The 27952-nt window shown below is 39.8% G+C and overlaps 2 protein-coding genes across 5 annotated transcripts; both read left to right on the top strand.

The window, feature by feature from the left end:
* Window positions 1–1547: 1547 nt before the first annotated feature.
* mbd3b (methyl-CpG binding domain protein 3b) lies at window positions 1548–9637 on the top strand. Of its 4 annotated transcripts, none has more exons than XM_034308988.2 (8): window positions 1548–1699; window positions 2908–2967; window positions 4308–4467; window positions 5184–5321; window positions 6492–6582; window positions 6733–6904; window positions 7715–7867; window positions 8472–9637. In XM_034308988.2, exons 1-7 carry the CDS (start codon window positions 1680–1682, stop codon window positions 7860–7862), a joined length of 789 nt encoding a protein of 262 aa, XP_034164879.1. In that variant the 5' UTR covers window positions 1548–1679; the 3' UTR covers window positions 7863–7867; window positions 8472–9637. The 4 variants fall into 4 exon arrangements, with proteins under 4 accessions (XP_034164879.1, XP_026786800.1, XP_026786792.1 ...); XM_026930999.3 differs by having other exon boundaries at window positions 1549–1699; window positions 2911–2967; window positions 6727–6904; XM_026930991.3 differs by having other exon boundaries at window positions 1558–1699; window positions 6727–6904.
* Window positions 9638–9771: 134 nt separating this feature from the next.
* On the top strand, window positions 9772–27951 carry si:dkey-110c1.10 (unconventional myosin-Vb). Its single transcript, XM_026928954.3, has 34 exons — window positions 9772–10040; window positions 10619–10729; window positions 11905–12073; window positions 13009–13153; window positions 13548–13704; window positions 13799–13942; window positions 14074–14155; window positions 14253–14360; window positions 14442–14554; window positions 14651–14919; window positions 15001–15082; window positions 15380–15520; window positions 16090–16215; window positions 16301–16384; window positions 16493–16719; window positions 16800–16886; window positions 17511–17831; window positions 18352–18508; window positions 18660–18899; window positions 19652–19861; window positions 20022–20115; window positions 21201–21355; window positions 21512–21685; window positions 22215–22315; window positions 22781–22898; window positions 23041–23149; window positions 23226–23348; window positions 23920–24071; window positions 24441–24530; window positions 25387–25522; window positions 26213–26513; window positions 26899–27073; window positions 27164–27244; window positions 27488–27951. The coding sequence occupies exons 1-34, from the start codon at window positions 10014–10016 to the stop codon at window positions 27647–27649; spliced, it is 4971 nt and encodes a 1656-aa protein (XP_026784755.3). The 5' UTR covers window positions 9772–10013; the 3' UTR covers window positions 27650–27951.
* The last annotated feature ends 1 nt before the right edge of the window (window position 27952 follows it).

Raw genomic sequence — 27952 nt, 5'->3', positions numbered from 1 at the left:
GACTTGAACTCACAATCACATGGTAACCCGTCACCACTGAGCTACCACTTCCCATGGCACTTATGGCAGTTGGATAACATTATTGTAATTTAGTGTAAGATAATTTATGTGAATAACAATGCGTTATTATTATTATTATTATTATGAAAAGACAAGCACTCTGAAGTTCACCTCATGGTACATATATCCAATGACAGCATATTGTTAATGGCATGGCACGTTGGCACACCAGGTAGCACTGCTGCCTCACAGCTCCTGGGTCCAAGGTACAATCCTAAGCTCAGGTTACTGTCTGTGTAGAGTTTCTGTACATTTTCTTCCTGTACCCATATGGGTTTTCTCTAGGTTCTCTGTTTTCCTACCACATGTCAGAAAATGGATTGTCTATGCTACACTGGTTACCCTAAGTGTGAATGAGTGTGTGAATGTGCATGTGTGTGTTGCCCTGAGATGGAATCGTGTCCCATCCAAAGGTATATACCTTCCTTGCATCCACTGTTTCTGGGATAGACTCTGTATTCACTGCAATCGTGACCAGGATAAAGTGGCTACTGAAGATGAATGAATGAAATACAGATCACAGATTTGTCTTATGAAATATGGAGGATGTAAACTACTGACGAGGTATGAATAATAATAATAATAATAATAATAATAATAATGATAATATACTGCTATAAAGAGAAATGTTTTCATGATGATTTGAGCATATGTTCATTTGGTAATTTAAAGGCTTTATTGTATCATGTACCTATGTCAAAAAGAATCAGAAAATATTTTTGATATCTGTCATTTTGATACCAAAACTAACCAACAGGGAATATTGAAAATTTAAGATCTGGGGAGTTATAGTTAGGTACATGAAGTCATATGGAAACCTTGTGTTTCCATGATTTTTAGGTTGGAAAACTCCTTATAATAAATCAGATTGAACAGTCATGTTCCACACTGTTATCTCTCAAGGTACCCCACTTTTAAACCACATTAGGATAAGAGCATTCCTAATAATTCTTTCTCTGAATATCTGGATGCCTCTCTCTTTTATCTGGATGCCTCTTCTGCTTGTAACTTCTACACTTGTGACACACTCAGTGCTGCTGTGGCTGATCCCACATGGATACCCTAAAGACTGCTGTTTGACTTTACAGTACAGGGCTGAAGAAGTGTGATGATTTATAACTATCAGGTGTCACCCAGATGAGGATGAGCTCCCTTCTGGTTCCTCTCAAAATTTCTTCCTGGTGTCATCTCAGTACTTGCCACTGTCACCTCTGGCTTGCTCATTAGGCATCTTAATGCAAATCTACATCCAGATTTCTCTAAAGTAGCTTTGTGATCATTTATATTGTTAAAAGCGCCATGCAAATAAAATTGAATTGAATTGGCACTCATGAATGAAGGATCATCTCCTCACCTCCTGAATTGCAGTTTAACCCCTGGGTTTATGATGTGCTTTGTTAAAGCTATATATACTACACTATACTACAATCAGACATGTAGAAAAAGTTGTCGGTGTAAAGGGTAATGGAGGGGATTTCCAGTGCTGCACAGGTCGGGAGAGTGTGATTGTCCCTGCAGGGCGCATGATGGCTTTCATTAGGCTCATTGCAGGGGGAGGGGAGCGCAAGTGCAGAGGAGAAGAGGGGATTTAACGAACAGCCAGGAGACACCCAAATAGCATGCAAATGGAGAAAAACGAGTAAGTAGCAAGTGCAAATCTTACATTTGAACACGTTTATGTCTTCCTTCTTGCAGTGAGATTGCCGTGCTGGTTGTTTGTGTGAGAATAAAGCAGGTCGGTGTTTTTTTTGTTGTCGTTCATGTGAGCAGGCGAGCAGATCAGTTTTCCTGCGCACAGAATGTAAGATAATGCAGGCTCTCTGTTCAGCTCGGTAACAAAGCTAGCCTAGCTTTCCCTCTCCATGTGCGGGTTAGGAGAGCGGAACAGGCGACGGTGCTGCCGAAATGCAGCTCAAAATGGAAATAAATGAGCTTGTCTGCTCACAGGGTGGCCTTGTGTTATGATTAGTGGACCGAGCCTGTTTATAGTGGTTAACGTTATGACTAAGCGGGACACTGTGTGTGTTTTTTTTTTTTTTTTTTTGCTAGCTAAACTAAAACTAGCCGCATATCATTACAGCTTTATGACATGTCCGTAGCAGGGTAGTTACATTTTCACGCGTCCTAACACGTTTACGGCTGGTCACAGCGTTAAGACACGCAGTTTTACTGCCATTTTCATTGAATTGCAGTGTTAATGTGGCCGAGCCGAAAACAATCGTAGCGTTTGTCTGATTGCAGACCCGCAAACCCTCTCAGCTCTGAGTCGCGCAGTCGGGAATGAATTACCCTTTCTCAACCCGTGTCATTGTTACAATGAGCTTTACACAGAAATTAGTCAGATATTATCAAATGTCAAAAGTTGGTTTATGCGAATATGTGCTTTGGAGCCAGGACACGAAGCGGTTTTGTGTTGACAGTGGACCAGTGTGTTTGTGTACAGTGCTTGAGCATGTCCAGGTGCTCCTCTGCTCTGTCCATGAAGACAGCTGCTTCTTCAGCTTGGCCATAAAGAGTCGCTAATGTGAGCCATACTAATCTGGACACAGACTAATAAACGTTATGGTGAGACTTATAAATGATAAACCATTGATAAATACACCTCATGTGCCTCAAATATGGTTCCTACTGAAATAATAACATAACCCCACACCAGACCTGGAGCCTGTAAAAGGAAAATGTGCAGGAAGAAAGTGAACAGAATGTATTTCATCTCATGACTCAAGAGTCAATCCTGTTTCAGTTCAATGGCTAAAAACACAACATAAACACAGTTTCATCTCTTCTGGACCATGCAAAAAAGCAGAATGCGGCCGTGACCCGAAGTAGACTTGTCTCTTTTTTTAGCAGAGGTGAGGAAGAGGAGGAAGAGCACAGGAGAGAGGCGGGTCGGTTGTTTAGTTTGTGGTAGGCTATTTATTATTATTATTATTATTATTATTATTATTATTATTATCACCATTTCATTCTGCACGTCTCGCAAGCTTGAGAACACTGGGCATGACATCTTCATCTCAAGACCAGTCATACTCAATATTTATGTAACTTCATACTGTGTTTGCATCCAACCGAAAAGGAAGTGAAGGGCGCACATGCACGCGCACACACACACACGCTCACACACATACACACACACATTTATCTGTGAAGACATAATCATTATTTATGCTGATTAATGCTACATCTACACCTAAATTCAACCCTAACCTTAAGCTCAGTAACCAAAAGGAAACGTTTTAGCTCTGTTAGTTTTTAAATGAGAGCTGCAGGTTTGTGAAAAAAAAAGCAGTTTTCCTCGTAGATAAGGAAAGCCCCACACACATACACACACTGCACAAACAGAGATAGGCTTTGTGTAAGATGTGGTGAGTATAGATGGGAGTCCTGCCTTCTGACAGCTGCATGAAAAAAAACCCCAAGACAATGTGAGGGCTCATACTTGCATGATAGACAACTTGTGTGGAAAGACAGATGCAAAGCCTTAGCTTGCCTACCTGGATGCAGAGTTCATGTAAAAAAAACTGGAACAGTATTCCATATTTCCATGATGGATAATGCAAGACCTTTATGGAACACTCGGTATATTCATCTTGTATAGAGCAGAGACTGCAACAAATGAGAAGTAATTTAGGCCATGTCACATGCATGTCATAATATGCACCAATAACTTTCCCTGGTATCAGTATTGGGTTGATACGAGTATATTTTTGTTTCTATGAGTATATATTATCAAACCATACATAACAAAGTAGGGTTGACTTGGAACCACACTTCAGCCACACAGTTAGAGAGATATGATTACATAACATAAGCGTCATGATAGTAAGAGATTGTATTTAAATGTCTAATGCTGACATTTTTTCAGTGGAAGTTCAGAACATTTCTATATAATCCATTGTATAGAAAAAAACCTAGTCAAGTTGTATAAGCACAGTAACTGATATCGGTATCAACCCTTGAAAATGGTATCGGTGCATTGCGGAAATCATTCATAACATTAGTCAGTGGATGTGTGTAACTTTGGCTCTGGTGTGAAACTGCTCACTGAATTTGGCTTAACTAACTAGGCTGTGATCACTGCATGCCACGATATGCTTTTCCATTTGTTAGTGGTCTGAAAAATAACCCCATGCATTTTCATCTATTATCTGTCTTTGTGCCAAAACCTTAATCACAATGTTTTTTTTGTATTGTGCATCTGTTGATTGAAATGGTTTGCATAAGATTTGTCCTATTTTTCCTGTCAGTCCCGCGGGTAAGAAGTTCCGCAGCAAGCCTCAGCTGGTGCGTTACCTTGGCAACTCCATGGACCTCAGCTCGTTCGATTTCCGCACAGGGAAGATGCTCATGAGTAAACTGAACAAGAACAGACAGCGGCTCCGCTACGACACTAACAGTCAGACAAAGGTGAGGACAGATTATTCCGTGAATGTGTAAAATGCTGCTCAACACTTACAAGTCCCATGATATCATGTATTCATAATCTATTAATAATAATAATAAATGTGATGATAAACAATATTAGAAATTACATCTAAGGTCATGACAGGTGATTATAGAGAGGCGTCACAGTGTCATGGGTTTGCTTTTGGGCTGTCCAGTTTTCTCCCAACTCCCAGAAAATGCCTGGAGGTGAATTGGCTTGTCTAAGTTGGTGTTTTGATAACGGTGGTGACGCTGTCTAACATCACTCCAAAATCTCCTACAAGTGTTTAATTGGGGTGGGATCCGGTGACTGCTAAGGCCGTAGCATATTATTTGCATCGGTTTCATCCTCATCAAACCATTCAGCTAGCCCTTATGCCCTGTGGATGGGGGCGGGGTCATCTTGGAAGAGACCACTCTCTCCAGGATAAAAATGTATCATCATATGATAATAATGATCAGACAGAATCCAAACCATGCCAGCAAAATGCCCCTGACAGCACAACTGATTTATCCTTTAATTTGTCTCCTTTAATAATTAATTAGGTTATCTTAATGTTTATACACAATATTCTCTAACCATTTCAAACAGACACTTTTTAAGACCAGTGTGTCCATCCAAAACAACTCTGTGGTGTTTGAATATGAAACTTTCATAGCTGTGTCATGAGTTTTATCCCATGTTGTGTGTGCTGTAGGGAAAACCAGACCTGAACACATCTCTCCCAGTGCGACAGACAGCCTCTATCTTCAAACAGCCTGTCACGAAAGTCACCAACCATCCAAGCAACAAAGTCAAAACAGACCCACAGAAAGCCGTAGACCAGCCAAGACAGGTACACACCTGTGGGACTAAATATAAAACAAAAATCTAAATATGTTTTGTTAGAGAGCACGGAATATTTTGCTTATATATTCTGTGACCAATTCAGGAAGTATTGGCGTTCTGGACATAAATGACTGTGTAAAACAAACATTAAACAAAATGTTTTTAAAATTTTCTCTAAAAAATTGGACAAACAAATTTTCTAACAAAATCATTTTTATAAATGTCTTAACCCCTTAAACTCATAGATTTACAAACCTAATAATAGGCTATAAGGAGAATAACCAGAGCAAAACTTCAGCATAAGAAGGAATTTTTTTTAAAGAATTAAAAAAACATGCTGTCTACATGAAGAATATTTAAATAAATGCAAACAAATTGTCATTCTTGAAAAAAAAAAATTTAATTGATTTCCAGGAACCTTTGACCATTTCTTGTTCTGTAGAACTATGAGGTTGTAGACTTACATGCACCATCCACTTTATTAGGAACACCTGTATATTTGTACAGTCATTCAGTTATCTAATCATCCAATCAAGTGGTAGCAGCGCAATGCATAAAATCAAGCAGATACAAGTCAAAGCTTCAGGTACTGTTCACATCAACCATCAGAATGAAAAAAAAGTGTGATCTCTGTGACTTTAACCCAATCTGGCCATTTTTCTGAGACCTCTCTTATCAACAAGGCGTTTCCACCCACAGAACTGTTGCTCAATCAGTGTTTTTTGTTTTTCACACCATTCCTAGGAGATCAGAAGTTTCTGAAATATTCAAACCAGCCGTCTGGTACCAACATCCATGCCACAGTCAAAGTCACAGAGATCACACTTTTTCTTCATTCTGATGTTTGACATGAACATTAACTGAAGCTCTTGACCTGTATCTGCATGATTTTTTGCATTGTGCTGCTGCCACGTGATTGGCTGTTTAGATAACTGCATGAATGTTCAGGTGTACAGGTGTTCCTAATAAAGTGGACAGTGAGTGTAAATGTAAAATTCCTTTTTCATGCATTACAATATGATTCATTTATTATGCATGTGATATTTCTTGTGTATATTAATTTTTGCACTTTTTTATGAACTGTGGCAATAATACTGGAACTGACTTTTATCAGTAAGTGTGTTTCGAATCTGTATCTAATCATTATTAGAAATGAGCTGATATTTTTTTTCTGCAGTTGTTTTGGGAGAAGAAGCTGAGTGGTCTTAATGCTTATGACATTGCTGAGGAGCTGGTGAAAACTATGGACCTACCTAAAGGTCTACAGGGTATGACGGTCTCAATTACATTAAAAGTGTCATTTTTTTAAGGGTACCTCCGATTTAAACACATTTATGAAATTATGACGATAACATTTATTACATGATGCAAAACCAGCACGACTACAGGGAGGTGACTTTGCTTTCCTGCAGGAGTAGGTCCTGGGTGCACGGATAAGACTTTGCTGTCTGCGATTGCTAGCGCCCTGCACACCAGCTCTGCTCCCATCACAGGCCAGCTGTCGGCAGCTGTGGAGAAGAACCCCGGAGTGTGGCTGAACACGGCCCAGCCGCTCTGCAAGGCTTTCATTGTTACAGACGAGGATATCAGGTGAGATTCACTCTGTCTAGCAGTTGCTCCATTTTGTCCTCATTTACAACAAGCATTAACATGTCGTCTGTAACCGGATATCAGTATCTGAATAATAGATGATCTAGTCTGCCCTTAAAAATAACTGCATGATGTTGTATAATGTGAGTGGGTACACTATTGGTAGCCTGAGTTAACCACAAAGGTGATATGACTCATTTGATCACATGTCACAAACATGTTGCAAATGGGACATTTGTTTACTTAAATATGTGTACTTAAACATGTATATTTAAGCTTGTCTTAACAAGTAGAATGTTCATTATGATGCTGCTTGTAATGTTTTTGGGAAACTCAGCCCTGAGTTTCATGTAAATAAAAGTATTTAGTTTTTAGACAATATTTTAGACCTGCTTTAGAAATGAATGTCATATTGGTCCATGCTATTACCTTGAAAAATGCATTTTAAAATACATTTTCAACATAAACTGTTGTCTATTTTTGGATATAGACACAAAACCCCTTCATGTTGCGGATCTGCATGATGGCAAGGGTGTGTAAATAAGAGATGGATCTTTATAATTGTTTTTACAGTTTCAGTATAACCTTTTTTACTCTCATATGATCTTTTAAAAATAATTTTTTAATGCCCTTAGAAATTGAACCAATGCCTAACTAATTTTTAGTATGATCTCAATTTTGAATAAGTCATTCTAAATCCAACAGCACTTAAATTGCAATGATATGGACCCCTTATATGGATGCCTCTATCTTTATTATGAAATAATTGCCTTGTATGAATTGTATGTTTTGTGTGGTTTGCTGGTTTAGGAAACAGGAGGAGCTGGTGTACAACGTGAGGAAGCGCCTGGAGGAGGCTCTCATGGCTGACATGTTGGCTCATGTAGAGGAGGCTTCCAGTGGTGGAGAGGCACTTAAGGATGAGGGAAACTGCCATGATGACAAAGAGGATGTATAGCGAAGGTGAGGACACTTGCAGCTCTTTCACTGATGGATGAAACGTCTGGAAGAACCAAGAACAATGGAAACCGAGAGATTCTGGATTCTGAATGCCGGGCGTTCCAGGAATGGACAATGACATTTCATTTGAGAAATAAACTCCAAAAAACGTGTGTAATTTGGTCCCAAGCAAGTGGCTGTGCCCAAAGAATTTAATATTTTAAGGCACTATGAAACAAAACATACGGACAGACAGTGTAAACAAGTTAATTAGAGCTCTCAAAAAGTAGCAGTCTGTTTTCTCTCATAGTCCTGAGATGAATTATGTTGCTATGACATCTAGCAAATGACAAGAGCTTAGAGTAAATTGTTTCCACTATATGTACTGTTATAACGTTACAGCCCTTAAAAGTATTAACAGCCTGCATTGTCTATTATAGTCATACGAATAGGCCAGCCACTGATACCAATATGAATAAACCTTATAAAATAAATCATTTTATTACATATTATTAATGACCAGTGTTTGGATGTATTGTTGCAGCCTGTTGTTGAGAGATTTTAACTTAACATAAAGCATTGCATTATTGTGATAGATAGTTACTGCTCAATCTCCTCTCTTTTTTAGGGCAGCAATGCATGTCTGAAACTACCTGCATACAAGTCTATCAACTCAACCATCTAATGAGGACCAGAACTCCCCCTCCCCAACAGATCAGCTCAACCTTTTACCAAGACGCTCTAGTCTTGCTATGAAGGACACTAATCTAAACCCACTGGTTGGGATTTCTTTCCAGGACTGTCAGTTTGGATTTTAGGCATTGCTTGATTTTATTTTTGTTTTTCATGTGTTTAAGAACAAACCATTTGCAGATTCCATTTGGAAGTGGCACTTCCATGTGTTTGGGTTGTGTCTGGAGGAGTGATGTGACAATCGGGGCAAACTTGAATCCTCCTGTCTAATTAAGCATGGAGATTTTATGATATAGCTGAGAATAACTAGTCCTTTAATGATGCAGGATACTGGGATGTGATGAGAAGAATGCAGTTAGTGCTGTACAATATAGAGCACTGTTGAAGGAGCCACATGAAACGCATGTTGAATTTTGGATGTTTGATACATTTATTCTCCACAGTACAATTTTTGTACTATGCTCAAAATTGAGTCTCCCAAATCCCCTAATTTTGGCCACTTGAAGACAAGAGAACCTCAGAACCTCAGCTAACTGAATCTCACATAAACTGTAACTTAGGATTCATGATTAATTCACCCCTGATTATTCAATATACAGATTCAGTGTTGGTTACGGAGATAAAGATAAGTTCAGTATTCTACTCTGTTTTTTAAAACATTGCCTCAAGTTTGAGTCATATGTTGTATCATAAACTGCCACAAAGTTTTTGTACATTTGTATGCTTACATTGGTGTATTGACCTTAATATGGTCATAAATGTTTATCTTGGGCACAATAGTTTAGAGAAGAACAAAAATCACACCACAGATCTTCATTTGTGTTTCATCAGTCTATGGTATTCATTCACATGACTAATGTTGGTTCATTTGCTGTTCACATTTTTCATACTGAACTGGATTAAAATCTGAATTCAAATGTGAATGGAGATTATATAATACTGCAAAAAAAGTTATTGTTTTTCTGAATGAACGCACATTGCTAAGTTGAAACTACATGTTTGATTTTTTTGAAAATATGTTAATTCTGTGGTTTAAACATGTACATGAGCTGTTGAATTTCCTTTGGCATTTTACAGAGTAAAGTGTTTCTGTACATTTGATGAGTGACTGGCTCTCATTTGTCATTTTACCAGTGAATCAGAAATGCATCATGATGCATTTTATTAACCCAAATAAGCTCTTTAGTCTGAAATTATTGCACCAATGCTCCTTCGGCGGCAGTAATTAAACCCTACTGTCCCTCCCAGTGTCCACGTGAGGATTAACCGTTAACTTGCCAATAAAGTTATGATACCTTTCTTCCATGCCAGAGCAAAGGGCACAGGGCCAGTGACTCTGAGGGAGAGGGGTGAAGAGAGGAAGCAGTGTTTGTATCAGTGTTGTAGCGAATGACTTTTATTATTATTATTATTATTTTTAAATTTCTCCTTGTCCTTCTGCCTCCATTGTCTCATTCAGCAAATAATTCTAGTTAATATGGAATCTCCTGAATTGTACACTAAGGTAAGAATGGAAATCTGCTTTTCAAAGAGGTGCTGGATGTAACTCATTCTCATAAGATTGTAAAAGCTGGCAATGATGACATTCTTTCATTTCCAAAAAGTTTCTGTTAAAGTCCTGCTAGAAGAATTTGTTTCTTGGGGGGGAAAATCATTACTATGTTTTCATGTTCAGTAGTGTTTTAAGCTGATGAAGAGCCACAAGAGAGGAATGAATGACTGGTGTTAATGTTTAATTCAGAAGAGTCTAATTTGTGCTGATGCTGGAGAAATACTGTGACTGGGTGGGGCTTCACCTATACAGGAACCTGAGGGTTTTATGCTGTTAAGAAAAAAATGGATGGATTTTTGCTCATAAAGATAGTGTCAACCTTTCTTTCCTTAGAGAACAGAGGTTTAATTGAATATTCACTGTTCAAAACTATTCTCCAGATATCCAGTTGTTCAGAAACTACCTCTTATCATAAAAAAAAATGGGTGATTTCTAATTTTACGTAAGGTTGTCATGTAATTGCTGGTGAAGCTTGTGATGTGGGCACTCTCTGGCTCTTATACTGCATGTGTGAACCACTCTGTTCCAAGGGAGCGTGTGTGTGGGTGCCGGATTCTGAAGAGGTGTGGGTGTGTGCTCAGCTTGAACAGGACTACCAACCTGGAGATCAGCAACTCATACTAAAGCTCAGTGACGGCACAGTGAGAAACACACACACACACACACACACACACACACACACACTCATATACACCCTTCATTTACATGTTACATAATTCAAAAGTAAAACACTGACTGCAAACAATTTTTCAAAAGCTATGGCTTTGTTTCTTGAGAAAACATTTGAGCACACCTATTCCTTTCTTGAACACTAGATCATAATACTCAGGCCAGTCTACTGCTGCAGTGGCAAATGCTGACTCTTTAACTGTCAACATACTGTATGTTGTAATAGTCTGTGATCCTGCAGGTACAATGTGTTTACAGGTTAGAAAAGGCCAAATTTATGAGTCGTGTCAAGCGATCATTGGTCTTCAAAGCTACCACATTTCACAACTATGTCATAACTGTAACATGTTAGAGTTGTAAAATTAGAGTTGTTGCCAACTGTATTAAAAAATTAACATGTATTAATAAAATAATATAATTGCTCAACTAACTTGTTTCCATGACATAAAATTATTTAAAATATAATATGCTTTTAACATATTAAAAAATTTTCAAGTAGAATTAATCTAGATCTTTTCAGTTACCTGAAAAGTATTTAAAAATTTAAAGTAATGAAGCCACATTACAATAAATCTAAAGATAGACATAGGGAGCATGGTGGTGCAGTGGAAGCATTGCTGCCTCACAGCTCTAGGGTCCCCAGTTTGATCCTGAGGCTGGGTTACTGTCGGCATGGAGTTTCTGTGCATGTTCTTCCTGTGTCTATGTGGGCTTCCTCTGGGTTCTCCAGTTCCTCTCACCTCCCAAAAAATGCCAGTAGGTGGATTGACTATGCCTAATTGATCTAGGTGTGAATGTGTGCGCATGGTGCACTGTGATGTGCTGGCATCTCGTGCAAGGTGTATTTTTGCCTTATGCCTAGTGTTCCATGTATAGTCTCCAGATCCACCGTGACCCTGATCAGAATAATTACTGAAAATGAATGAATGAAAAATAAATATATAATGTTGCAGTATGTTATTTCCTGGGGTGTAGCCAGGAATGCTTGGCCCCCTGTAATTATATTGCTTTGGCCCCCCAACCTTCTTCAATTTCATTTTGCATTATGTATATATCATACTGGAATTACTGTGAGCCCCTCTCCAGCTGTGGGCTACTAGAATTTCCTTTCACCCCACTAGCAATTACCCTGGTTATTCCCCCTCAGGAGGTGCAGTACCCCGTGGCACCCCCTGCTGGGCTGCCCCCTCTGGGAAACCCGGATATACTGGAGGGTGAAAACGACCTGACAGCGCTCACCTTCCTGCACGAGCCTGCTGTGCTGCACAACCTGCGTGTGCGCTTCCTACACTACAACAGCATCTACACCTACTGTGGTGCGTGACCAGTTTACACACACACACACACACACACACACAAAATTACATGCCAATTCAGAAGGCTCCCGATTGTGGCTTTAGTGGGAGCACTGAAAATAGAAACTGAATTTGCTTGAATATTCAAAACAGTTTTCTTAGGCTGACTTCTGCCAAAATCCTTGACTAACTTTAATTCCATAGCCTGGTATTCTCGCAAGGTCAGGACTCAAGTGTATTGCTGTTGTTTTGCTCACTACAAAAAGAAGAAATTACTTTTAGTTTACTTTTAGTAAACTTTTAGTTTAGTCTGTCAGTCAACTTTAATGACTCCTTCTTTGATCTCTGCTGTAACCATTGATATGACCACACCCCCTCAAAACAGAATCATCGAGAGCCATTATAGCACTTGCTAACTTACTTTTCAAAATGATTACTAATACATGTCTTTAACTTAAAATTAATTTAATTCCTTAAAATTAAATTAAAGTCCTAATTTTTTGTCATGTTGAGTCATTAAAAGTAACTAGAAGGCAATAGTCTAAAGTTCAGAATCATTTCCTGGAGAGGACCCCAACAAGTTCTGCGCTTCAGGTTCGAAATCCTCCATAATTCTGAGGAATCATGGTTAGCAAGTAACTTGTGGTTATAATGGTCACAATAGATAGCAAACCTCTTTTACAGTCTGTACTATAGGTTCTGTTATAAAAGGGGATAAAGTTCACTGTAACACAAGTCCATCAATATGATTCACTGTTTCTTAAAATATTTTAAAAATAATGTTAAATAGAACTTCCAGAAGCTAACAGTTGTAACTCTGTTCTGTGGGTCTGAGGGTGGACAGACTCAAGTATACAGTAGCAAGTTGATGGGGTGAGTCCTACCTGACTGAAGGAGAACCGAAGAAGAACTAAAGCATAAACTCTTTTATTTCCTTCCTACTCTGTATCATTTAGGAATTGTATTAGTTGCCCTGAACCCATATGAACAGCTGCCCATCTATGGGGAAGAGGTGATTGATGCCTACAGTGGGCAGGACATGGCTGATATGGATCCTCACATCTTCTCCATAGCAGAGGATGCCTATCATACCATGATCAGGTCAGTAGTAATCATGAGACTGCAGGTATGAACCATAGAGTATGAAATAATGGTTCCTACTCCCTATGTCATATAGAAAAGGATTCAGCCATGCTCGCTCTCTTCTATGCCCATTTTATTGTCTTTATAGAAACTCCTGTAATGGGCAGGTAATTAGTACTACCGGGGCAATAGCTGTACATACAGAGAGTCTGGAATTGCCAAATTTAGGTATATTTAATTTTAATACTAGTGCATCAAAATTTGTAATCTTAAATGTAAAAGTGGGTACCCAGTGGATAAAGGCTGTTTACTACTATTCTATCTGTACATATGTTTTGTTCCTGATCATTTAATGTCTGTCAAAACACAGTAGATGCATACTGAAGGTAAAAAGAATTTTTTTCATGTGCAGGGAGGAGAAAAACCAGTCCATTATTATTAGTGGTGAGTCAGGATCTGGGAAAACCGTGTCTGCGAAGTTCACCATGCGCTACTTTGCTGTGGTTGGAGGAGCAGCTCAGCAGACCAGTGTAGAGGAGAAAGTCTTGGCCTCCAATCCCATCATGGAGGTAGTGAGGCAGACTTGCGTTGTGTTGTGCTTTATTAATGAACATCAGGTGGAGTTTTATAGACTATGACAATATACAATATTTTGTCTTGAAGGCCATTGGGAATGCTAAAACTACTCGCAATGATAACAGCAGCAGGTTTGGGAAGTATATTGAGATTGGCTTTGGACATAAAGGGGATATAATTGGAGCAAACATGAGGACCTACCTCTTGGAGAAATCTAGAGTTGTTTTTCAGGTACCTTTAATTTCACTCAAATCATATGTACTACTGATATCTCCTCATTACCTGTTACCTGTTCATAACAATGTATATTTAGGGTTTTTGTTATTTCATGTTTATGTCTTTTGATTCCTTATGCCTTTTAGGCTCCAGAGGAAAGGAACTATCACATTTTCTACCAGCTTTGTGCCTCTAGACACCTGCCAGAACTGAGGCCACTCAGACTTAGTAAGCTATAAATGTCTGTCACATACAATAAACCCTGTTTGCATATTTTTGCAAAAGATTAGATTTTGATCAGAATAGCTGAATCTCTTGCTCCTAGACACTGCAGAGCATTTTCGCTACACCAACCAAGGACAAGATATAAACATTCCAGGCACAGATGATGCCATGGAGCTGGAGAACACTCGAAATGCTTTGGCTATTCTGGGTAAGACATGTGCATGCATAGCACATTGATTTGAACTGTTTCCATGCGTGATCTGATGTGATGTTGGGTTCAACTCTGCAGGAGTTCCGCCTGACCAGCAGATGGAGTTCTTTCGGATCTTGGCGGCTGTCCTCCATCTTGGAAATGTTAATATCCAAGCCAGCGGCAGAGGAGGCGAACGTAGCTATATCAATGTGCGAGCATAAAAAAACATGTTATTTCACAGTGTTTTAGCCATGCAAATAAATAAATATGTTTGTGTGTGTGTGTGTGTGTGTGTGTATTGCCAGGCAGAGGACCAATCTCTGGTAGTCTTCTCCAAACTAATGGGGGTGGAAGGCCCTCAGATGGCCCACTGGTTGTGTCATCAGCGTCTAGCTGTAGGTGGGGAGCTCCTAGTAAAGCCTATGTCAGCCCAGAAGGCTAATGAGGCACGGGACGCTCTAGCTAAACATGTGTATGGGCAGCTGTTCACCTGGACTGTACAGAGGCTGAACTTAGCTCTAAGGGCACACAGAGAGCAGCCTAAGACTTTTATAGGAGTGCTGGACATCTATGGGTGCGTTGGGAACTGTAGGATAGTTTTACTCATGTGCTGTCCCTGATCTTTGCTGATTACTAAAGTCTCTCCTTTTTACAGGTTTGAGACCTTTGACAGAAACAGCTTTGAACAATTCTGCATTAATTATGCCAATGAGAAACTTCAGCAACAGTTCAACAGGGTAACTAAACCGATACAGTTGTAGAGATTCTGCGATAATTAGAAATAAATCAGTATGAAAATGCTACAAATGCCTTGTCAGAAGAGTTTGTAGATCTCATAGAACTCATTAGCAGTTTTATTATGGTTCTGTAAAGGAAATAGTGAAAGATAATTTTAAAAATCGCAGTGTAAGAAAAACTGTCCTGTTTTTGGCTTGATCATTGATTTTACTATGAGACTGCTTCCTTCCTATATTCCTATATTCCACTGCTGATATGTGTGTGTCCGTGATAGCTGTCTCTTGTAATTTTTGCAGCACGTGTTCCAGCTGGAGCAGGAGGAGTACGAGCGAGAGGAGCTACCCTGGAACCGTATTGGGTTCAGTGATAACCAGCCCTGCATCACCCTCATAGAGGGCTCTCTGGGTCTCCTGGACCTGCTGGATGAGGAATGCAGAGTGAGTTGACCTGAAGGCTTACTACAGTGTTCAGGGTTTCGAGCCTTACAGATTAGGAACAGATTAAAAGAGGTACAAAGGAGATGCCAGCCTGTCAATCTTTGGTCCCACTTTTTTATGTGATCCAGGAATTGGTATTCTTTTCAGAATTATTTACATTTTAAATAAATAAGAATTATCTCAAATATCTGCATGTTTTGCTTTTTCTAGTATAAAAATTTGCAACTCCATTTTTTAAGCAATACTAGATAACACTAGCTGACACTTTTTCTTTGGTTATAGGTTTTAAATTGATCTAGCAATTTTATAGGATGTTCAGTGATTTTGGTGATATACATATTTTAATTATATTTGTAGACCTATTTGTTTTATTCAAATACCAGTTCTTCACCAAGTATAATATTTTTTTAAATATATTACTCCAAACATATATATATATTACTCCAAACATATATATATAAGACAAACTTTAGCATGGTTTTGGTCTAACACTGGGAAACCATATAGAATCATACAAAGAGCCATATCTGATTAAACTCTGTTGAAATCTGGTGTTATTCTGATACAAGATTCCTAAAGGCTCAGATGAAAACTGGGCACGAAAACTCTATGACCAGCACCTGAACCGAAGCCCCAACTTCCGTAAGCCACGCATGTCCAATGCTGCCTTTATTGTGCTCCACTTTGCTGACATGGTTAGACACTTCAATTTAAAATTTTATTCTGTTTTACTGTGTTTAAATTTTACTGTGTTTAATTTGCTTTATTTTTCCCTTTCAGGTCCAGTATGAATGTGAAGGATTTTTAGATAAGAATCGTGACACAATATTTGAAGAGCCCATTAATATAATGCGAGCCAGTCAGGTACAGATGTACCTTTGCTTTTTCTACACCCTGTCAGGTCTTTGAAAAAGTGAATACTGAAAGCTGAACAGATAAAAAATTATCTATGAACATTTTCTGTCTCTTAAGTCGGAGCTGGTTGCTGAGTTGTTCCAGCAGGGGTCAGCCGGGGGCCCTCTCTCTGCCTCGTCTGTGCCTGCGGGTGTGCGTGCAGGTAAAAGAGCTCACCGCGAGCACAAACTGACAGTGGCCTTCCAGTTCCGCCAGTCTCTGCAGCTCCTGATGGACACCCTGAACAGCACCACCCCACACTATGTCCGCTGCATCAAACCCAATGACTTCAAACAGCCTTTCTTGTACGTATGCTGGGGTCTCAACGGATTTCAAGTGTTTTGTCTGCTTAATATCTTGAGTAATTTGTCTCTCTCTGTCTCAGATTTGATCCTAAAAGAGCAGTACAACAGCTGCGAGCCTGCGGTGTGCTGGAGACAATCCGCATCAGTGCTGCAGGCTACCCATCCAGGCAAAGTCTAACCTCTCATATGCAGCTCATTACAGAGACTCCAGATACTGTAGATTAACTGAAGTAGAAGATCACAAGTCAACTTTGTAAAACATGAACATGGAAATGCATAGACTGAGGAAGAAAATTGTAGATTTTTAGCTTTTTTTAAGTTAAAACACTCTAAACTTTATAAAGTGTTTGGTTTTTAATTATTAAATTATTTCAGGGGGATTTTAATAATTTGAGAAAGCAATGAGTCAAAGTGCAAAAAAAATGCTGAAAATATTGGAAAATCTGAGTTGTTATTAAACATTTAACAGACAAGTTTTACTGTGTCATAAAATAGATGAGCCTACCAGGTTACAGGTATGCAAATGCAGGCCGTATAACACTCGTTTGCTAGAGGAAGGGGTGTGTGTAGGGCTGGGGTGTTTCCAATTTGCATATTAAAACAATCTGGATTAGTATAGGTGCTTCTATACCTTCTTCTTCTTGTTGATGTAATGACTTGAAACCACCACATCAAACATTGCTTTAGTCAAAACAGAAAATCATCCATGATCTTCAAAACAAGGTTTTGGTGACTTTATTGTTTTAGGCCTTTAGGTAATGCCAAACATCTTATTGTTTTTCTTCCTCCAGGTGGACATATGAGGACTTCTTCAGTCGCTATAGAGTTCTCCTTCATGGTTTGTCTGTTCAGGAAGATTTGCGGGCATCCTGCCGAATAAAAATCCCTGCCCTCATCCCCGACTCTGAGCAGTATTGTTTTGGCAAGACAAAAATATTCTTTCGGGCGGGTCAGGTGGCCTTGCTGGAGAAGCTGAGGGCTGAGAGGCTACGGGCAGCAGGGTTAAAGATCCAGAGCTGGGTGAGAGGCCAGATCCAGCGCCGACGCTACCTGCAGCTACGCTGGGCTACTCTGATTCTGCAGAGATACACCCGGGGAGCTCTGGCCCGCAGGTGACTCTTTTTCAATCTTGAAATGTTCTGTGCCTTTCACCACAGACATGCTGAGTCCAAAACTGATTTAATTTTAGCACTAAAATGCTGCTGGTCCAAAACCAAGAACCAGTGATGTCACAGACTTATTTCTTTTCATGAACATCATTAAAGTAAGATGTGAACATTGTGCAGTGTTTTGAAAAATCTTTGATGAAAAAATTAATTAAATATTATTTCCATAAATCACTGAATCGAAAAGGAAATAACTGTTTTATCTGGTTAATGCAGCTAAATACAAGTTTAAACTAAGTACAACTTTCTCTAAGCAGCTAAACACAAAATTAATAGCTAAAAGCAATAAAAAACATGTATCTGTTGAACAACAATTGTAACTTCACTGTTATCATATTTTGCCTTATATACCAAAACTCTGACTGGTGGAAATGTGAGCCAGTTCTCCAAATTGTTGTCTTGTTTTGTCTTCACTTCTGTCTTGTGTTTTAATATTGTTTGTTAATGTGATGTTCTCTGATGTTAGATTGGCTTGGACGCTGAGGTACACACAGGCTGCTCTGGTCATTCAGAAGACATACCGTATGGTAATAGTAAGGAAGCTCTACCTTACTACCAGAAAGGCCACAGTAACTATCCAGGCCTTCGCCAGGGGCATGCAGGCTCGCCGTGCATACAGAATGGTAAAGTGGTTCCTAAAGATCTGTCTTGATAGACTGCCATTAAGAATTTGACTAGATGTGAATCCATCTATGCTGAGAGCATGATCTATTGCACGTGTATATGTTTGCATAATAAATCATAAGTGGTGTGTCTTTAACTCTGTGGCTGTAGGTGCTGATGGAGAGGGCAGCAGTTTGTCTGCAGGCGTGGGTGCGCTGCTGGCTTGCTCAACGTTGGTTCAGGCGCATTAGGGCAGCGGTGGTGCTGATGCAGTGCTGTGTGCGCAGGAGAGCTGCACGTAAAGAGTTGCGTAAGCTGCGAGCAGAGGCTCGCTCTGTGGAGAGGTACAGAGAGCTCAACAAGGGCATGGAGGTCAAACTCATACAGCTTCAGCTGCGTGCTGACCAGCAGGTGATGGAGAAGATTTTTCTGCAAAACACTGGTTTTGAAATTATTGGCACTGTAAAGTCTAGTGTGCATGTGTACTGCCCCCTTCACTTCCATTAAATTCCACTGACTGACATTACAAACTATTTCTCTGTTAATTTGAATGTCTGATTAGGTCAGTTTCTTTGAAATGTCCATCTATGGCTAAGTTTTAACCTATTGGCAGAGGCAACTAAGTTTTAGGCTAAAAAGCCCTGATACATAACAAAATTCATTATACCACCATCTTTTCTGGACCACCAGTTGCAAAGAAGCCCCAAAGCATCACTGAACTGCCACCATATTTTACTGTTGGAGTGCCTTTGTATTCAGTTCTCTTTTTTCAGCAAACATGCTGATGAAGTTCAAGGCCAAAAGGTTTGAGTTGCTCTCAGGAGGGGCTTCTTTTGTGCAACCCTCCCAAACAGCTTGTACGTATAGAGGTAGCACCCAATAATTGAAGTTGAAACTTAACAACCCCAGAAAAATTTAACTGTACAATTCTAAAATTTGCTTCCTCTTCCAAGGATTGTCTTAACCCCTGATTCTTAAAAAAATACCATTGCCTGTGTTGTGCAATTGACCAACTTATTGTCTCAAAGGGTGCCAGCGATTCTGAAGCTGACTGTATGTTCTCTACCAATGCTGCAGATAATCATAGGCCACTTCTCATTATACATGCTAAAGGCTCAGACCCCAGTCATAACAATTCCCTAAATGTGTGTGTTGCGTCTCAGGCCAGAGAAAGTGCATCTCTGCGTGAATGTCTCCATGCTGAACGTGAGTCACACAGCACAGAGGTGGATCAGCTGCGTTCAACTCTGCTCAAACTGCAGCAGCAGCTCCAGGAGCAGAGCCAAGCTGTTCCCTCTTTCACCGCAAAACAGGAGGAGGAGAGGAGGATAGCTGAGGAGAGAGCAGCTCAGGAGATTCACCGACTCACGCAGGTCTGTGTGTCCACTACATCTCAACAACTGCCATGATTCTGATGGGGAACTATCCAATTAGCCTCAGGAATTTAGAGTCCATGCATTTCTCTATACATGTTGCATGTTTCTCTTCACATGTCATATGTCTCGCTTTTGCTGTTTTCCTTTTTTCCTATAGGAGATGGAAGCTTTGAAAGTGGAGAGGGACTCTTTGGAAAAGGAAAGAGATGATCTGGCCAGTCGTTTATGGGAGCAGGAGAAAATTCAAGAAGGTAAAATGGTGTTCAGTGGTTTATTGCTCTCTTTTCACATCAACACTACTTAATTTTTTTTGTTTTGGTTCTGAAGTTTAAATGCAAATGTTGGCATCAGCGTTCAACCAGTCCAACAGCCAATCAACTTGCACTAGACAATGACAAAGCTGAAAGGCTGCTCACTTCCTGACAACAGAGACACTTTTCAGTAGCCATGCTCCCAAAGACAGTAGCCTTTGCCTACAAAGACTGTGTTTGCAACAACAAAAGGGCTGCAACATGTAGAACCTGTGGTTCAAGAATATCAACTGATGAAAAAGCAACAACGTAAAATTTTGTTTGCAAAGCCAAATTGAACTGAGATAGATGGGTACTCTTAGTAAAAACAGTCTACACCTTATCTCATAATGAAATATTTACATTTTTTACTATGTTTCTGAAAATTCCAGAATTTCCTGAAATATGCTTCTTTACTGAAGTATGTATCTTTTGCACATTTCTCAAACATAAGTAAAGTTCTAGCATTATGTAATGTGGCTACAACCAAAAGTGAAAAGGGTGAAAATTGCATTTAAAGATTGCATTCTGACTGTGGCAGATTTTTTTTGGCAGTTTATATCTGATTACAGACTGAACTGATTAGGCTTATGTCCATTTTACTACAGCATAAAGCTACCCAACAACCTGATCACACCTTACATTCACTGTGTGAGAAAGTCACACAGTTTGTTAAACTGACTCCTTAATCAACATGATCTTTGCGGGAAGATAGCTTAGGCAAGATTAAAAGGTAAATAAAAAAAATTGAAAGAGAAATGTATTTATGATTTCCTAAAGTTGAAATGTCAAATCATGTTATAGACATAAACAGCAGCAACAATTCTTCAACCTTTTTGGCCATTTGCAAGAATTTTGCTGCAGATACATCCAACAGGTTTTCATAGACTGCCACACATACATTAAAAAAGTGGAAGACCATGCCTCCTTCACTGGGACTGACAAGCACACAGGCCATGTTTCCTATGCTGGGAATGAAACCCAGCATCCCTAATGTTGTGACTGTGTTGTTCCTTTTTGTGTGTGTGTGTGTGTGTGTGTTTTAGAGAGCAGGCAGCAGTCGGTGCTGCGGGCAGGAGCAGCAGTACAGGCCGAACTGGAGGAGGAGAGGAGGAGATATCAGGGCTTGCTGAGGGAGTTTACCCGTTTAGAGCAGAGATACGACAACCTGAGGGACATGAGCATGCTCCCTATTGCTGAGGTACTACTGCTGTCACAGTGTTGTTTCTGTTCCGAGAAAAAAAAGTGTCTAGGTGTCTAGGTTGCTTGTCTGTGTGAAAATCTTACTTGAGGTTCAGACCCTCCATTATTCTTTGTATGAAAGCTGATTTACATGTGTGTCTTTGTACTGCTGCAGCGTTGGTCTGGACTCAGAAGAAGTGATTCTACACAGAGTGTTTCTTTGGACTCTATTTCTCCTATCTCTCCATCCTTTGGCAGCTTCCCTGACTTTTCCTCTTCTGAGGAGAGCAGGAGGATCAGCGTCACCTCACCTTTTGACAGGAGGCCCGGCAGCACAGAGACACCTTTGGTGAGATCAGCCATCGCTCTCAGCTTCAAGTTTTTATTTTAACAAATTTGTGCTTTAACATCAAGCTTGTCCAACCATGATCCTGGATATGAGAGATTTGTGTAAATTATGACAGCATTTGTTCATACTTTTATTAAATAATTAGGTGTGTTAGATCATGGTTGAGATTTAATTTGCTGAGTTGTCACATTATCAGGTATACCTACCATATAGTTGTATAATTACTGACTGTAGCACATCAGTTATACACAATTTATCAGCCATTCTCTGTCCAGCACTGGGGTAGTTGACCATTCTCAAATAGTACCAAACAGCTGACCAGCAGTGACCTTATGATGGTCCCTTTCTGTTGATGGGGTATAGGGGGGCTGACAAACTGTGTATAGCATCAGATGGGCTACATTCAGTAACTGTACCAAAAAATTGCAACTATATGGTGGGTTTACCTGAGAAACCGGCAAATGTTCAGACTCATTTTGACCCAGCACATGTCTGAGTTGCTTTGAATATTGTACTGTTTTGGATGTAGAATGCATTAATGGAGGATCTGGGTGTGTCAAAGGACACAGGAGAAAAGATGCAAGGAGAGGACCTTCACCATGCTTACGATGCTGTCAGGGTGGCCAACAAGTCAGTTTCTTCTCTTATACCTAATATTTATTTATCTTATTGAAAATTGAATATTTATCATTATCTGAAGTTGTTAGTGTTATTATTTTTAATTATTGTGCTGTATATTTAAACTTTATTTGTCCATAAAATGAATTCTTAGTTAAGCTGCTATTAGTTATTAAAAAAATAATTATTCCCTATTTTCAGCCACTTTTATTTGCTGATGGTAATTTGGCTGCTTTTTAATTATTGAATGGAGAATTTCAGATATAAGTCTTATTGCACATTCTCTTCTCTACACCTCTATTTACATAAATTCTGTTTATATAATCTAAGACATGTGTCTTATGTGTGAATAATATATACATGTAATAAAAATAGAACCTTTGTATTGTATAGTAGGGGTAGGCAACATGGCGAAAATATTGCATTATGGGACTTGTGTGTGTGGTGTGTGATAGCAGTGTTATGGTGTTGCTACAGGTTTCTGGAGAGGCAGCTGCTGGCTCAAAGAGCTGAGTGGGAGCAGGAGAAAATTGTTCTCACTCAGCAGCTCCAGGAAGCCCACGCTAGAGACGCTCCAGTTAGCAAAGAGCTGAAGGTTATCATCTGCATCAGCTTCACTCATAGCTTCTCTTCTCCAGCATCTCTCTGCAATGAAGCTGGCTTATCTGCACTAAAGCCTATTCCTATTGCTCTGGCATATAGCACTGTTTTGGGTTGATGACTATGTGTGTGTTTAGGAGCTAATGGAGCAGCTGGAGGTTCGGGAACATGAGTGCTGCAGGCTGAGGAGGGAATTAAAGGAGCTGAAACACACAGTGACACTCAGAAGAATTCTCTCTTATGCAGGTCTGTCAGATACCGAAAAAGACATTCACACACGACACACAGCTTAAATGTAACCGTGTAACTTGGCTCTCCTCAGGTCCGGCTGTGTCTACTTCTCAGAATACAGTGAATACACCACAACACTCGAGCCTGGCACTGACTGGACTACTGGAGTGTAGGAAGAGAGATGAGAGCAGACTGATTAAAAACCTCATTACAGGTACATACACATACATCGACACCAATCACCAAACACCGTCTGTCTGCAGTACAGTTCCTACACTACATACACGCCTGAATTCCTTTACCCTGATGCTGATTTCAAGAAGCTAAAATGTCAGCTGAAGTACTTTCACATGGTTAAAAAACAGACCATGTTAAATTTTGAGGAAAATTAGTTTTTCTTCAAACTCAAAAAACTCACACAGCTGTTTAAGGTTATGCCCTATCATCTAAAAATTGTGAGATAATTACTGGTGTCAAAGACAGTATAACTGTCTTCAAACACCCAGTGATTAGCGATTCCAGTCTGTTAGTGCTGTGCTGTGTCTGGTGGTTGTTCAAAATAGTATCACATTTATGAATGCAGTTTTATTATAGAACATTTAAAAAGACCAGGTAAAATGATTTCCACCCAAGACTGTACAACTCTAATATCGGTTAAATGATATGTTGGTTGGGCCCTAATGCACACACACTCAAACACACATACACACTGAATACAATACCTATAATACTACCTTTAAGTCATTACTGAATGTGTTAGTGAAGTGCTGTGTTTTGTTCTGCAGATGTACGAGTGGATGTGGCTCTTTCACTGGCACCGGGACTGGCAGCACAGCTCCTCTTCCTGTGTGTGCGCCAGGCGGACTGCAGCAGAGACGAGGCTCGAGCCCGAGGCCTCTGTACCGCCGCAGTGACTGCCATCAAAGCAGCCTTAAAAGTAAAAAGCACAAACACACTGTGCCAATAATGAGATGGGTTAAGCATTCCCCCAGGTATCTGAAAGGCATTGTGGGACGGATATTAGCATGGAAACACAATAAATATGCTAAACTGATTTCTGTGATGCTGCTGGTTATGCTGAATTCGTTTAGCTTTGTCTTACTCTCCTTCAGACTGTCATATTTATTAGTTCATCTAGGATCAAAATGCTAACAGTATAAGCTTTTCGACTATTTTTTTGGGAGGCTTGAGTGATGTCAGTCAATGTCCATGAGGATTCAAAACGTTCAAATGAGGTCATACAGATGATGAAGGAGCAGTACCATATGCAGACTTATGTAGACTTTATTTTTGTTTCCTGCTTTAGAAGCACAGTGGTGATTTGGATATGACGGCTCTGTGGCTGAAGAACGCTTACCTGCTCAAAGACCTGCTCACCCAGCATTCACCCACACAGGTCCCAGCTGCTCGCTTTATCCGTGTGCTGACTATTTCAGTCTATTTCAAGCTATTTTGTTGTCAGCATTAATTTCAGAAATATAATGCATGACAAAGCAAAACTTTTCAAGTAACACTACAGCATTTTGCAACCTAATCTCTATCCACTATGTAGACCAAAGACAGGAATTCTGACATGTGTCCTAGTGGTGAGAGGGAAACCCCCTTTTTCTCAAAACATATAATCTTAACTTATAATTAATGCTTAAGGATAAGTCCATATAATGCAAATCCAAAGCTACAATAGTGATACTCTAATAATATAGGTCTTAGGATGAGTTAGACATAAGAGAACATTTACCAAAGCTGTTCCGATGTAGTTTTATCCAATTTTCCAACAATGGAGCAATACATTCATAACAAATTCCAGTTACACTTTCCAGTTACACATATTTGGCAGTATCCATACACCAGTATACAGAAACTGATTATGCTGGCAGCATGGAACACACATCTGCCTTTCTGCAGAAGTATTACCTTCACTGGCAGGACAGACGTGTGTAGGGCTTAACTCACACCTTTCACCCCTGTAGTGTTCTACAAATATACATGTGCATGTCTGACCCAAACACTGCTCTTAGTTTTCCATTTTTAGTGAGTTTCAAGTAAAGTTTTTTTATTATGTTCTTTTCTCACTGCTGGAACATGCTTTAAAATACTTGTCTGTGGTAATCATTTGCATGTTACACATGCAGTACATGTGATAAATTCATATTTCGCTACTGATAATTCATAATTATTATTGTGTTAGAAATGCAGTGATATAAAACATTATTCTTGAACTTTTAAACATATTTTTGTTTGTGGCTGAATAGGAGACAGGGAGAGGTGAGGATGTGCTCCCTTTGCAGGTGGAGCTGAAGGAGCAGGTACGAATGCTTGATGATGTGTCTATTCAGGCCTACCAGCAGCTCCTCTCCATCTCTGAGAGCCGCCTGCAGCCCATCATTGGTACAGCTCTCTCATCATAGCTTCTGTGGTCCTCACTGATGCATACAGAACTTTTATTTTGGTTGTCCCTTAGACTGTCCTAGGAATACGTAAGTAATAAAACATGATGGGGTGTGCTGTTATAGGAAAATAATCAATGACAGGTGTGATGCGGCCAAATGCATTACTGCGAAACAGCTGCAGTTCCTGTTATCACTTATGTTATAGCAGTCATTCTCTCACCAGCCTTTTTTTTCTCTATTGAAGTTAATAAGATGAAAAAACACAGCTTTTTATGTTACACAGAAACTGAAAAGTTCTATCCTGAAGACTTTCCCATGGTGGAAAACTTTCTGAGTGTTACAAACAGCTGACACTGGAGACTCTTTCCATAAATGTTATATAAACCATTATGCATTTTTCTTTGTTACGTAACATCTCGTTTACATTACATGAAGTCACTGTGTAAGTTGTCACTATATAAAGAATAACCCTTTAGAACGAGTGCATTAATTTAAACCTGTCATTTGACTTCCAGCCAGCACTGTTGTGCAAACATTTTGTCTGACTGGTCAGATTCAAATATTCAACAGCACTTTGATATAATGTTAAATAATGAATGATGAGTGATTTTATTACTCTGCTGTTATTCTGAGGCATTTTGAACCAGCATTTCTAATTTGGTTTCAATTCTGCATTGCTGCGCTTCAGTTTCAGCCATGTTGGAGAGTGAGACCATCCCAGGACTGTCTGGAGCCCTGGTAAAGCCGGTCACCGCTCGTAAGCGTGCAGGTTCAGATCCTCGGCCTGCAGGCTCTCCAGATGGGTCCAGCATGACAACTGTCCTGAGGGAGCTGGGAGCTCTGCACACTGCACTTGTGCGACAAGAGCTTCCTCCCGCCCTGCTCGGACAGGCCTTCCGCCAGCTCACACACCTGCTCGCTGCCTGCTCACTCAACAGCCTGCTACTGCGCAAAGACATGTGCTGCTGGAACCGTGGCCTGCTGATCCGGTCAGCAAACATTATTGCTGACAGTCCATAAGCTGGACCATAGACTAGAGCTAAAACTATACAAAAAGAAGAACAAATTATTCAAGTTTAGAGTATGAGAACATATTAAATTAAATTCCACATTGTTGTGGAAATTCATCTTCTGACACAAACACTGTAAAAACAGAATATCTGAATCACCTCAAAAAAAAAGTCTGAAAATTATACGAAAAGGATTGAGTATAAGTGTTTGAGAAGTGCATAAGAAGTTAAAGTGCTTTATATATTTTCATATAACAGTTTTAGTGCTATCCTCACTGCAGCTTTTTCAAGCAGTTCACTAAGCTACGTCACTTGCCAATGCTTTTTGCTTGCCAGTCTCACTGCTTATTTTTCTCTTCCTCAGCTATAATGTGAGTTTGCTGGAGGAGTGGCTGCGGGGTCGTGGGCTGCAGACAGGGGGCGCTGCAGCCCCACTGGAGCCCCTCATCCAGGCAGCACAGCTCCTCCAAATGAGCAAGAAGTCAGAGGCGGACGCACAGGCCATAGTTCACACCTGCAATGCCCTGTCCAGCCAGCAGGTGGTGCACCTGGATTAAATATAGGGCTACTGTAATGCCGTGTGGGAAGGTCAGTGTGTTGTATGTTAATAGTAATATCTTGTTTTGCAGGTTGTGAAGATTTTATCACAGTACACTCCACAGAGTGATGCTGAGGAGAGAGTCACGCTCAATTTCATTCGCATTGTTCAGGTACACACGCATGTTTTATTCAGTAAACAAGCTCAAATATGTATTTAAGAAACACAAAATTATACAAAACACACCACAGCACATCACATGTAACCCTTATACGCTTGCGGATAGTAAAAGAGTCCAGAATTAATCAAAATTAATCAAAAGAAAAAAAAATTAAAGCGTTGCTGAAAGAAAAACCTGAATGAAGAGAGCGTGCTCATGAGACGATGCTAACTTGGTGTCTACGGGGTTCCTCAGGGGCTGCTGAAGGGGCGTGCGGATGGAAACCCCACACCACTGCTGCTGGACATTCGGAGGGTTTTCCCCGTCACCTTCCCACACACCCCGCCTGCACCAATCAGCGCCGAGCAACTGCACATCCCTGAAACACTCAAGATCAACTTCCTGCGCAGGGTCTGAGGGACGATCTCCAAGAACCCACAACACAGCAAGTGCACTTCACTCAAACCCCGACAACCATATGACTTGCATATTTGTGTAGAGCTCATCCAATGTTTACATTTGAGAAATATTTGGAGTAATTGATATATATATTTTTAATGAATTTATTTTGGTATATAACTATTGATTTTGTTATTATCATATTATCATGTGTGCTGATTAGCACTAATTGTGGAATATAATAATAATAATAATAATAATAATAATAATAATGAAGCACATAATTTCATTTATAGCCATTTATTTCATATATTTATGACC

The sequence above is a fragment of the Pangasianodon hypophthalmus genome, chromosome 11 (assembly GCF_027358585.1).
Source record: "Pangasianodon hypophthalmus isolate fPanHyp1 chromosome 11, fPanHyp1.pri, whole genome shotgun sequence".
NCBI lineage: Eukaryota > Metazoa > Chordata > Actinopteri > Siluriformes > Pangasiidae > Pangasianodon > Pangasianodon hypophthalmus.
Note: the sequence above shows the minus strand (reverse complement) of the source record. Positions and strands in the feature narration are given on the sequence as shown.